Below are 13,749 nucleotides of genomic sequence, written 5' to 3'. Positions count from 1 at the left end.
TTTGCAATTTTGGTGGAAAATACGTTTTTGCGGTTTTGGCGGAAAAACGCATTTTTACGATTTTGCAGAAAAACGCTTTTTACGATTTTCCGGGAAAACACATTTTTGTAGTTTTGTCATTTTTTGCATGTGACAAAATGATATTATGTATAAGTTTGTAATTTGTGAATTACATTAGGGATATAGTAGACATTATAGCATTTTGAATGAATCATCTCCATCCAGATGATCCAAATTGGTTCAGCTGGATAAACTTCAAAATTAAATCTAAATATTTGAAAGTCGTCCGGATGATCCATCGGGGAATTGCACTTTTAGTGTATAAACGAACAAAACTCTCATCTCCATCCAGATGGCTCATCCGGATGGAGATACGAACAGACCCTTAGTCAAATCTTTGTAATGAAAGCACAAAATTGAGAAACTCCTCACGTTGTCGTTTTCAGCTCGGACCAAGTCCAATATTTCAGAATATGGCAGCATGATAATATCTTCTTCCGAGTTTCATCGTCTAAGAAAATATAACCTCATCCAGGTGCAACGTACGTTTTGAGCAATTTGAAACATACTGGGAACTGAACATCCACAAGCGACACGTTTTGTAATGTTAGTACCACAAGTGTTCTGCATGTGTACAAACTCTGAGGCAATCTGCTAGTCTCACACAAACCACGTTTGACTGTAGTTATAATCCAAAATCCTACATCTAAATCGCTGCATTGTTGATCTGACTTGAAATGCAAGCTTTCTAAGACTAGAGTCGTGCTTGAAATCAAATACCTGTCCACAAACTGACTTTGTATTTGAAATCAAATCAACTTTGGATATTGTAAACCAAAGTTAGAAAATATCTTTTGATAGAGACTAGAGAGTATACACATTAAAATACATCTATAATGAATAATAATTTACTCCAGTTTCCAACCGCACCAAATTAATAGTAACAAAAATCTTTATATATATTTATATATCTGCAGTCAAAAAATATATTTATATATCTTTTTATCTTGGTTAAAACATATACCTATATATTTATGTTTTGTTATATTATTAAAAATGCACCATAGTTGTTCCACGTGCTACTATTCGGATTTTTTGTTTTGTTTAATTATTTTATTATATTATTTCACCCAATGGATTCTTTTTTTAACCAAACAATTTCGAAAATACAAAAAAAAAAATTGCTACCTTACACAACTTTACTTAAAACACCAAATAATTATTTCAGCAATTTGTTTTATAAAGTAAGATGTTTATATCTATACTACTATTTGCGAAGCTATTTTTCGCAGCGGAACTCTCACGTTAAAAATTAGAGTAGTTAATATTGTATATACCTTTAATGAATTTATATGTATATATATATATACATTATATAATTAAAATGAATTTTATATTAATAATATTAGATTTTAAAAAGTAAGATTATTCTGATATATTGTGTTGTTATCTTGAAATATTTTCTATTAGAAAGTTAAAAAAATTAAGATATAAAACAATTTATATAATTAAATATTAATCAATAAAAAATAGTTGTATAAAGATATTTTCTAAAATATTTCTAATATGTGAGTGTTTTAAAAATTTTAACACAATAATAAGCATATATATTTTATGAATTTTTTTTTGTCATATATAAGTAATTTGATGTTTGATTTAAAAATTTCAAAACCATAAATAATAACTTATCATGCTGATTTTTGAACTAATATAATATAAAATAATAAATATTCGTAAGAAAATAATGTCCACATGTGCGGATAAAACACATAGTTTATGTATTATATATGGTAAAAAATGTTTAAAATATGGGCTTAAAATATCAATTCCAATCTATTTTATAAAGTAGACTGTTTAAATTTCTGTATTATATATGGTAAAAATATTTGAAATATGGGATTAAAATATTTTAAGCACAGCTCTTCACATCATGCTGACAATCCCAAAGTGATTGCATTCTTATCTATTATCCTTGTAATAAAGGAAAGAGAATCATAGGGATAACGTACGTAACTAGATATGAAGATATTATCAGTTGGTAAAAGATAACAAAAAGTCTATATAAGAAGCATTGCATGCCTCCCAACTGTCTGTGTCACCAACATATAAACAACACTTGAAGTGATATTTTTTTCTGGTACAGAGGAAAATGTCGACTCCCAAAAACACAACTCAAGCTAACGGCGATTCCTCATCATCCATCGTTCGAGCTACAATCGTCCAGGCCTCCACCGTCTATAACGATACTCCTAAAACTATAGGTTATTCGATTTTATTCATTCTTTCGATTATAACGATATCATAGTTTCTGAAAGCCCACTATGAAGCATCTGAGCCGTAGCCTGAATTAAGTACGTGATTCTCAAACAAAAAATAAAGTAAAAAATATATAAAAATGTTTTACTTGAGTTTGCAGAAAAGGCGGAGAAGTTAATTGCGGAGGCGGCAAGCAACGGGTCCGAGCTTGTGGTGTTCCCGGAGGGGTTTATCGGTGGTTATCCTCGTGGGTTTAGGTTCGGTATAGCTGTTGGAATTCACAACGAAGATGGTCGTGATGACTTCCGCAAATATCATGATTCTGCCATTCATGTTCCTGGTAACATAAACTTCCTTCACATGGACTATACTTTTTTCTTTGTCAAAAAAAAAAATCATAAACGTCCTTCTTTCAAGAAAATAAACAATTTAATCCATTTGTAGCGTAGAAAATAAGAAACCTAATCTTGGTGATTATTAATGAATGTTTGTGTTCAAAAAAAAAAAAAATCTTGGTGATTATAGTGAGGAACTGTTAAAACATATTAAATTATTTTTTTCTTTGTGGTGATTCGTGAATATGAAGTATTCTTTTGACAACCTTTGTTTAGTGTTGGAATGAACTGGGTCACAAGTCACAACTAACTCTTTTTGCACATTTGTTTGGTTTGGTGATGAATCTACAACAAACAAACAGGGCCTGAAGTAGATAAACTGGCTGAACTAGCTAGGAAAAACAATGTGTACTTGGTAATGGGGGCTATAGAGAAGGATGGCTATACACTCTACTGCACAGCCCTTTTCTTTAATTCTGAGGGTCGATACTTGGGTAAGCACCGTAAGGTCATGCCAACAAGTCTCGAACGTTGCATCTGGGGTTTCGGGGACGGATCAACCATCCCTGTTTACGACACACCCATTGGCAAACTCGGTGCTGCTATTTGCTGGGAAAATAGAATGCCCCTCTACAGAACTGCCCTGTACGGAAAGGGTTAGTCCTAGATGTCCTCGCTATTAATTAGAATTGTATTCACAGTTCAACATTATAACTTTTTAATGCTATAACAATTTGGATTCTGGCTGCATGCAGGAGTTGAATTATATTGTGCACCTACTGCCGATGGTTCCAAGGAATGGCAATCGTCGATGATGCACATTGCCATGGAGGGTGGATGTTTCGTATTGTCGGCTTGCCAGTTCTGCCAGCGTAAAGATTTCCCTGCGCATGTTGATCACCTTTTTACCGACTGGTACGATGACCAACACGATGAAGCCATAGTCTCCCAAGGTGGTAGTGTCATTATTTCACCATTGGGAAAGGTTCTCGCTGGACCAAACTTTGAATCAGAGGGTCTCATCACAGCTGATCTTGGTATATTTACACTCTTATTTGTTATTGATCATAGGCTTTAGTAAATCAAAACTTTCTTGCCTAATAATATCTATAACACTCTCTTATTTAGATCTTGGTGACATAGCAAGAGCTAAGTTATACTTTGATGTGGTGGGACATTACTCGAAACCAGATGTTTTTAACTTGACCGTAAATGAGCACCCGAAGAAACCAGTTACATTCGTCTCGAAGACGGTGAAAGCTGAGGATGGCTCAGAGTCTAAGGAGAAATAATGGAGATTTGAAGGTCGTCAGTTTATCCTATTCTCAACTACTGGAGGAGTTCATGCCAGTCTTATGTTATTGTCTTATGTTATTGCCAGTTCAAAATATCCTTTTGGAACTCACAGTTAAGTTTGTTTATTTTATGTTTCAATAATGTAAGAGAACCAGTTGCATGTGGAAACCAATTTGTACTTGAATATTATGCAATGAATTTGAAGTCTAGTAGTATTTTCTATAGGAAAAAAGGATGTGTTTTGGCTCTTTAAATTTGATGAGTCGGCCGTCAAAAAATACTATTATTTTTTTGAAGCGATCTAAAATATTATTTAGACAAAAATGGTTCAAAAAATCTGGATATTCGAATTGTGTCAGATCCTACCACACATATTGCTAAAAAAACACTATTAGATTTCAAAATCTTATATATTAAAACAGAAGTCACAATCTTGATTCATGTGAGATTCTTTAAAAAATGAATATATTCCTATAAAGTCATGTTACATTGAATCTCTAATCTTATCATTTAAATTTTGGACCTACCAAAAACTTTTATTGGGCTATCAATAATTGAATTTAAAGAATAGATGATCCATTGGATTTATAGATAGTATAAATTAAATAGATTTAATTTAATGTTGTAATATTATACCTCCATACAGTGGCAGAGCCACATGTAGTAAGATGGGGGCCACTGAACCTAACAAAATTTTAAAAATTAGTGTAAGTTACTAAATCCCAGTCTATATGCCCCCATTCTAAAATAACGTTTGCCCCCATAGATTTGCTTAAACCCCCTACAAATACACATAACAATAACATAGATAATAACATTTAATATTTGTGCCCCCAATAAATTATTTTCTGCCTCCGCCACTGCCTCCATATGTTAAATATTTAAATATTTGCCGATGTTAACTTTTAAAATTATAAAGATTTTTTTTAAAATAACAAAAATCATATTATCTAACAATGATTAATCTTTACTACCTTAAACCAATGAAGACAAATTTTAAACTATATAGTTTTAAAAAAAAAATTAAACAAAAACTAAATGTTTAATTATTTACTCGATAATATAAATCTATGAAGCGAAAAGTTTAATTTTTTAAAAAACTTTTAAAATTTGTGAAATGTTATAATATCTTTGAATATGACAATAAAACAATAATTTACTAATTTATATATATATAGTTACGATTTTAATAATGAAACAATAATCCAAAAAATATATATATAGAAGAAGATACAAATACATGTGAAATTTTAAAACAATCTATTCAATAAAAAAAATATACCGTAAATTTATTATGTTTTAGAAATTCATAGACATACATATTATAATATATACCAATATAGAATTGGAAAAAAAATATTTATATAAAAATAAATGAAAAAAAAAACTTGCGCGGTTGCGCGGGTCGAGATCTAGTAAAAATGTTAAAATGTGATTAAGTTTAAAAATTAATGAGATTAAGTTACAACAACAAAAAAAACTATTTCTGAGAATTATTTATAGTTAATTTACGAATTTGTTTTTAATTAATTATAGAAAATAATTGTGTATGAATCAATAATGCAGTTATATCTTCTATCTTATATATTAAAAGAGAAGTCACAACTTTGATTCATGTGTGATTTTTTTAAAAAATAGATCTAATGGACATATTCCTAGAAAGTCATGTTACATTTAATCTCTAATCTTATCATTTAAATTTTGGGCCTACTAAAAATTTTTATTGGGCTATCAATAATTAGATTTAAACAATAGATGATCCATTAGATTTATAAATAATATAAATTAAATAGATATAATTTAATGTTGTAATCCTATATCTCCATATGTTAAATATTTAAATATTTGCCGATGTTAACTTTTAAAATTATAAAGATTTTTTTTTAATAACAAAAATCAGATTATCTAACATTAATGATTAATCTTTACTACCTTAAACCAATGAAAACAAATTTTAAACTATATAGTTTATTTTTAAAATACAACAAAAACTAAATGTTTAATTATTTACTCGATGATATAAATCTATGAAGTGAAAAGTTTAATTTTTTAAAAGCTTTCTAAATCTGTGAACTGTTACAATATCTTTGAATATGGCAATAAAACAATATTTTACTAATCTTTATATATATAGTTACAATTTTAATAATGAAATAATAATCCGGAAATATATATATATATAAGAAGATACAAATACATGTGAAAGTTTGAAACAATCTATTCAATGAAAAAATATACCATAAATTTATTATGTTTTAAAAATTGATAGATACATATATATTATAATATATACTGATTTAAAATTAAAAACAAAATATTTATATAAAAATAAATGAAAACAAAAATCCGCGCAACCGCGCGTCGAGATCTAGTTTTTATTCTATTTTTGTATTAGTTTCATTTCAATTATCAAAATTTATGAATATAATATATTTAGAAGAAATGTTGTTCTTCACTGCGTTGTTTATTTTTAGGAATATCTCTATTTTTTTAAATGAAATTCTTTATCCTAAATTTTGTCTTATTTTGACAGTCGTTAAATAAAATATTGTTTCTGAGAATTTGCAATACTACAAAATTTACAAAACTTCAGCAAATACGTTCTTCGTACGTTGGTGACACGCAGAAAGTTCAGAGGCGATACTTGTATAGATTATTTGTGATCTTTATCTTATATCACTACGATATGTAAAGAAGAGAGAAAAATTGGGAACTCTTCACCTGATAGAGTCATCCTGCCTGGAATTTTTATGACCATATAAACACCTTGTTATTAGATATAACAAAAATTTCAGCAAATTATAAAATTAATTGTTTACAAAAAGTTGTACAGCAATTTTTTCTTAAAAAGAAAATGATTACTATGCGTTGACAAAAAAAATTGATTACTATGTAATATTTTACACAAAACCTGTTATGTATAAAATTTATTATATTAGGTAAGGTGTTAGTATTTCTAAAATTGTTCGGTACGAAGAAAAAGAAAAATGAATGTGATAACGGAAAGAAAATGATGTTAGTAGGATGTAGGTGCAAGCTCAACAACAGTCAGTAGCACATCTGTCGCCTGACCCTGAGAAAATGAAGTTGGAGACACTTTTTTTGTCGGTTTCTCATGGTTTGCTGCAACCGCAGGCAACATGTAATGAGTTCAAGGATTTAATTCCAGAATAAATGTCGGATCAGAGTAGTGTACAAAACAGGCCGACCCAGAAGTCAAAACTGATCCAGAAATAAATCTGGTAATTAAATAATCCGGCTACTTCAGGGAAAAATTAGGAGGATGAACCGTGCATTAGGATATATTACAATAAACTGTGCGATGAATTGAGTTTGGAATATAAAACCCAGGGGGACATATAGAAGTTGGCTTTCAAGAGAGCAATATCAAAACTTTAATAATCAATATTAACCAGTGTTTATAAAATCGGACCGAAAGCTGAACCGGATAATTATTGGATCTCGGTTCATATGGTACGACCGGATTAAACTTGATTCAATAATCTGGTTTAATATTTTTAAAATATTGAAATTTAGAAATAAAGTTAGTAAAAATGATATATAATTAAAATATAAATAGATATCAAATATAAAACATTATACATATAAATTATTTTTTGTTCATATGATTACATTATATATTTTTGGTAGTTTTAATTACTTTTGTAAAGTTCAATAACTTTGAGATCTAATTTGGATACTTAGTCGGTTCATGGTTGAACCAAGTATTAGACCCAATCCGGATGCTTGATTGTTTCATGGTCGAACCTAGTTCAACCATCGGATCGGTTCGATTTTAAAAACACGGATAATAACTAATGACCACCAAACCACATGCCAAACTAATTAATAAACAATGAAAAGCTTAAGATAGTCCACCTAATTGATTTTTTTTTTTAATAAAATCTGAGTTTTCAAACCTTTGACCTTGATTTAGTCAATTTAAAACCTTTGACCTTGATTTGGTCCAATTTAAAACCTTAGACCTTGTAAATTTGTTTTCTTACACGACTAAATCTTTAAGGAATATACATAAAATAATTTTAACGCTAATGTACCCAAAATAGAAACATAAATTTTGAAAAAAATTGAACAGATGGTTTTGGGAAATGCAACAAAACTGAGACAAATAAATCATTCATACTCTAATTCTATGTCTTGCAATCTCAAATTTCCTTCCCATGTAGAAGCAATAATGTTTCAAGAAATGCATATCACAAAAATGGCTTTTCAATATTATCCAGTGAAAGTGTTTGTTTGTCGATTGTTCTACCTTTCCTCCTCATAATACAGAAGCTTATTCAACCAAACACAAGCTCACACTCAGTCGATCCCCTCGGCAAACGCGCCAACTCCGTGATCATACGATTTTTCTCTCCCAGTGTGGTATCCAGTTGTGTGCTGGCTAGGGGAGAAAACGTCGCAACCTTTAGACGCCTTGCATGTTTCAACACAAAACTTGCGAGTTCTCTCTCTACATTCCGTCCTCTGTAGTTTCTCCACTCAAAAGTCTCAAGAACCAACATCAGCGTTTCAGGGACAGTGCTTGGTTCCTCCCAATGAAGTGTACGATATCCACACACATTGTTATGGATCTGATTGCATTTGCATAGTTATTAGACCATTAAAAGTGTAGACAAGATTAGAAAACCCTCAACGTAAGGTGTTTCATAGTTTTTAAAAGGCTTTACTTACCTCGTTTAGCTTGAGAGAACGAAGTTTTGGGGAATGTTGGAGCAAAGACATTAGCAGATCCCACTCTGTTTCACATGTGCAAAACTCCAAGTGTTCAAGCTGGTGGAAGATACTACCAGAAGGAAACTGAGGATGCAGTACGAAAAACATAAGCAAGCATAAACACTCTAAGTTTGATTCAATCACAAAAGAAATCTTACACTATTTATATTAATATTATAATATGAGAATCTATAAAAATTTGATAAACCATGTTTTTGAGAAATTCTCCTGTTTTTGAGAATCTATAAAAATTTGATAAACCATCACAAGCACAGAACCAGGTCGTCCATAATAGTCAAATCTTTGTAATGAAGGCACCGTAATAGAGAATCTCCTCACATTGTCATTTTCAGCTCGGTCCAAGTCCAATACTTGAAGAATAGGACAGCATGATAATAGCTTCTTCGGAGTTACATTGTCTAAGTAAATAACCTCATCCAAGTGCAACGTTTTGAGCAATTTGAAACATACCGGGAACTGAACATCCACAAGCGACACGTTTTGTAGTTTTAGTACCACAAGTGTTCCACATGTGTACAAGCTCTGAGGCAATCTGATAGGCTCCTCAATCGTATAACAGTACTCGAAACTAAGCTCTCGCAAACCGCGTTTGACTGCAGTTATAATCCAAAATCCAACATCTACATCGTTGCATTGTTGATCTAACTTGAGATGCAAGCTTTCTAAGACTAGAGCCGTGTTTAAAAGCAAAGATCTGTCCACGAACCGGACGAATCCCACGTGATCAGCATTGTCGTCTCTTTCGATGTAATTGAGTTTAGACACTAACTTCCATAGATTTAGCCACCGTTTTGACAAAAGACTAGTGGCTGGGACATCTTTTGTAGGAAGCAACGAGAGTATGTGCAGTAAGAAATCATTAGGCAGTAAACTGATTCTGTCCATATCCTCTTCTATGATTTTAACCGAATAACTAATCGCTGTCAACACAGAGAGAACAAAACCCTAAGTTCAGGCTAACCTGTTGCTTCTCGACAAAGGCAAGAAGAGGAATCCGTCGCTACTCAAGAGACCTAGTTATATGTATATATATATATATTTATTTAATTATTTATTTATTTTTCTATATAATAGATTCAGATGCAAATCTACTCAAATTCACCTCTATTTATTCTTGTAAAATAATATTTTCTTTTCTCTTTTTTATTTAATAGTATTGTTTTTCTATTTTTTCAGCCCAAAAATAGAGGAATACTATTTTCTTAGAGTAAATTTTATATCTATTATAAAATTCTATTCAGAGCAAAAAATAGTAAATGAATTGGAGATGTGTAATGCAACTCTAGAGTTTAACATCAAACCTAAAAACCCAAAACTCCAAAAGAGCTGACACTAGCAGTCTTGCAGACACTAACTGTTACTTATAAAGACCAGAATAAGTTAAATTGCTGCAGATACACTTTTAGTCAAAAGAACAGGAGAAGATATGACTTGTTGAGAAAGGAGGGTTTGATCTTAGAGTGATCAGCATGAGCTATTCAGTTAAACACAAGCTCACAAGTGGATGAAGCCCTTTGTGAAAAAGATAACTCCTGAATCATCAGCAGTTTCTCCTTGTAATCATCGGATCTAGCGGTGAAACTCGCCTTCTTTAACAAAACTGCTGTTTTCAAGATGTACGTCGAAAGTTTCTTCTCGTATTGTTTTCCTTCGTATTTTATCCACTCAAAGATTTCAAGATTTGAGGAGAAACATCTTGGAACAGAGCCCGGTTGGTTCCAGTGACGAGTCCGTGGATTTATAACAGGATGACACTGATAAAACAAAAAGGTTGCAATGGATAAAAAGTTTATCATCAGATCACTGATTGATTTAATAATTAATTAAAAAGAAATATAGAACAAGGAGACTAATAATAAAACACACCTGGTTGATTGTGATAACTTTTAAACAGGTGAATCTTGCATCACACGCGTAAATAGTAATAGCCGCTCCGATTTGCATGTACATACCTCCAAATGTTTGAGTCTATGGAAGCAACAACCATCAGGATAAAACACCTGCATAAAAAGAATAAAGACGAGCGATGTAATGCCTCCATGACTGAAAGAGAATATATATATATTTTTTTTTTTTGAACAGAGACTGAAAGATAATATATAATAGCTAATTAAGAGACGAACAAAATTACTACCTCTGAAGCTGATAAACATAAACGAATATGCACGACTGAAGCAAGAGAATGCAGAAGCTTCTCAGGACGCTTGAGAATAACATCAATATTGGCTTTCAGCACTTGGTTGATGTTCATTGGCTCGCTAAATGAAAAGCTACCTGAACGATCTACAATTTGCAAGGATTTCAAGGAAGGAGTATCTATCACAAGATTCACATCTCCTTTGGATCGATAACCTTCGAAAATCAAAGATAATCTTCTCAAAGAAGGCACTATAATCTTATAACTCGGAGGATTGGCCAGAAAGGATCTTTGCTGTAGGAACAATTCTTCAAGAACAGGACAACTAGGCAACATTCTAAGGAGAGAATTGGGGTTAGAGTAAGTCATATATATGAGGGATAAAGTTTTCAGAGAACTTAGGCAAAGGTGATCACGAACATGCAAAGTAGAGTTTTCGAGTCTCAAGACCACAAGCCGACAAGCGTTTCACAAGTGTATATACTTTTTAGACCAAGACTACGATAATCAATAAAGTTTACGAGTTCCAGCTCCTTTAGACCAAGTTTCACCGCGGTTCTGAGCCAAATCTCAACATCATCGTGTGTGAAATTGTGATGTGATTTGAGAGACAGACTTTGAAGAACTTGGCCTGCGGCTGCGCGTGACAGCAAAGATCTGTCCACAAACCGCCGAAAGTTTCCATAATGAGAGGGCCTTGAAGTACCCCACATATAAAGTGAGTGACATCATCAAACTCAACTCTTGGTACCAGTATCCAGAGAGACTTCCAGCTTTTAGACAAAAACATAGTTCGCATTACATCTCTGGTCGGAAGAAAAGACAATATCTTCGATATGATTTCCTCAGGTAAGTGACTGATTCTGTCCATCAGCGCAATCTGAAAACCAGACACGCAAACAAAAAGGGGTTCTATAGTTTCAGTAATTCCTGGCCTAAAGTAGCATCCAAAAACAAACCTACTCTTTATATATGAAAAGGAAAACCAAACAAAGCTATTAGAGTAAGATGATGGAACTCCGAATCATTGCAGCCAAAACAGCAATGCAATCTTGAGGAAGGCGATGGTCTTAGTGACAATATATAAACCCTAACGAATCTTGAGGAAGACGGCATGATTAATAACAATTCTTTCTTTTTCTTTCCTTTTTTCATTAGATATTAAAATTATTGTTTACGATTCTACAAAATATCTTTAACTAAATTTTGATAACCTTTTAAATATCTCAACCATTTAAAAAAAAAAAATATTCCAATTATTTTTATTTATTTTATTATTCTAAGGTGTGGTATTAGAAGTTTAAATGAATATTTTAAAGAAATCTAAGTTTCAACTAAAATTTTGTTTTATTCAGTTCTGTATTTAACCAATTCTTTGAAATGCTTGTGTTAATGGATTGAGTATTTTTAATCATCTTCTAAAAAAATTCAAATTCTAGTGTTATTCAGTTTAGTAATTTTATGATTCTATTAAATATTTTGGGAAGTAAAGACTTCAGAAGAAATGGTTGGAGAGAACACAAGCTCTAAGCGTTTTTTTTTAACAATTATAAGATACGGGGTCAAACACAACCCAACTTTGACTATTCAGCCTAACTTCAGTTGAATGCAATCTGACATATAGGTGAACGCCTGAAGGATAAGGAAAGCTCCTTTAGCATCTCAAGTTTCTTGTTGGAGTCAGTGGATGTAGAGGAGATAGTTACGTTCTTCAAACATCTTCCGCTTCTTAATATGAATGCTGCTACTTCTTTCTCTTTTTTTCTTCCTTCATATCCTTCCCATTCAAGAGTTTCTAGACTCAGATAGCAGACATTCAGGAACTGAGCTCGGGTCATTCCAGCAGGGGCGTGTGTATTCAAACTTATGGAACTGCGATAATTTGACATTATAAGGACTGAAAAATTACCCTGGTCATAGACTATGAATGAACTTGTTAATATATATAAGTACCTTTTGAAGTTTGAGATGCCGTAAATTAGGGGAATCATTGAGCAAGCGCATAAGTAGATTCAACCACTCTGTCTCACATGTGCATATGCTCAAATGTACAAGGCGGTGGAAGACAGTACCAACAGAATATGCATCCTGCAATACAATACATGATAATTAAGAACAGGTGCAATGTGTTAGTGGCCTAACAGGTAAAAGAATACAAATAACAGCATGTATAGTTAGGCAGATATTACTTTTGAGTTTGGTAAACAGATACATAGACGCTTTGCTGAAGTAAAAGAAGTTAGACTCAGCCCATGTGAACAATGGGCGGCGACAACATCTGCCTTAACAATTTTAGGCATATCTTCAATGACACAAAACCCAACTGCGTCATAAAAAATGTTCACGTACTCCAAAGAAGGAGAATCTATCACAAATCCACCTTCAACTCCTGAAGATGTTGTATCCAAAAATGCACTCTTGAGAGAAGGAACCTTAATTGTTAAAGTAGTTACATTGTCATGGAGACATTTTTCCACAACCAAATCTTAAAGAACATGACAACTGGACAAAAACCTCCTGACAAACTCATCACCTGGGTACTTGACAAATACAAGGCTCAAAGTTTTAAAGGCCGGGAAAGATTTACGCTTGCCTTAAAACAAAAGTTCATCACTTTTAACCTTGGTTTGATCCAAGTCCATGAACTGAGCTCAAAATTATATTCAATAAACTTATAAAACATATATTTTACATAGAATCTTTTCAAGTCTTACACTTATCATCTTCACTTCCAGACACACGCATCTTGTGTTAGGAAATACGCGGTCAAATTTTGCGGAAAACCAGAATTTATGGGAGCGGGAAAACACACACAAAATTGTTAACGGAGTTCGGCCAATGTTGCCTACGTCTCCGGACCTGCTACAGATCTTTTATTATCAACCCAGAAAATTTTACAAACTCTCAACTCACACCCGATCCCCAATACACTCAAGAAATTATTCGTAATTTCTTAAAGAGAAAAAT

At 32.2% G+C, this 13,749-nt stretch overlaps 2 protein-coding genes and 2 pseudogenes across 2 annotated transcripts; 1 reads left to right on the top strand and 3 right to left on the bottom strand.

The window, feature by feature from the left end:
* The first annotated feature begins 2,111 nt into the window (after positions 1-2,111).
* Positions 2,112-4,065, top strand: LOC106333257 (nitrilase 2-like). Its single transcript, XM_013771723.1, has 5 exons — positions 2,112-2,261; positions 2,417-2,596; positions 2,954-3,247; positions 3,347-3,628; positions 3,720-4,065. Exons 1-5 carry the CDS (start codon positions 2,150-2,152, stop codon positions 3,881-3,883), a joined length of 1,032 nt encoding a protein of 343 aa, XP_013627177.1. The 5' UTR covers positions 2,112-2,149; the 3' UTR covers positions 3,884-4,065.
* Positions 4,066-8,188: 4,123 nt separating this feature from the next.
* LOC106334234 lies at positions 8,189-9,530 on the bottom strand (annotated as a pseudogene).
* A 593-nt stretch (positions 9,531-10,123) lies between these two features.
* On the bottom strand, positions 10,124-11,653 carry LOC106334364 (FBD-associated F-box protein At5g56380-like). Its single transcript, XM_013772659.1, is given in 6 exon segments — positions 10,124-10,399; positions 10,512-10,537; positions 10,540-10,645; positions 10,780-11,244; positions 11,247-11,494; positions 11,497-11,653. Coding segments are annotated over 6 exon segments (1,278 nt in total).
* A 727-nt stretch (positions 11,654-12,380) lies between these two features.
* Positions 12,381-13,749, bottom strand: part of LOC106329765 — a 5,558-nt pseudogene continuing 4,189 nt past the window's right edge.

This window comes from Brassica oleracea, chromosome C3 (assembly GCF_000695525.1).
Source record: "Brassica oleracea var. oleracea cultivar TO1000 chromosome C3, BOL, whole genome shotgun sequence".
NCBI lineage: Eukaryota > Viridiplantae > Streptophyta > Magnoliopsida > Brassicales > Brassicaceae > Brassica > Brassica oleracea.
Note: the sequence above shows the minus strand (reverse complement) of the source record. Positions and strands in the feature narration are given on the sequence as shown.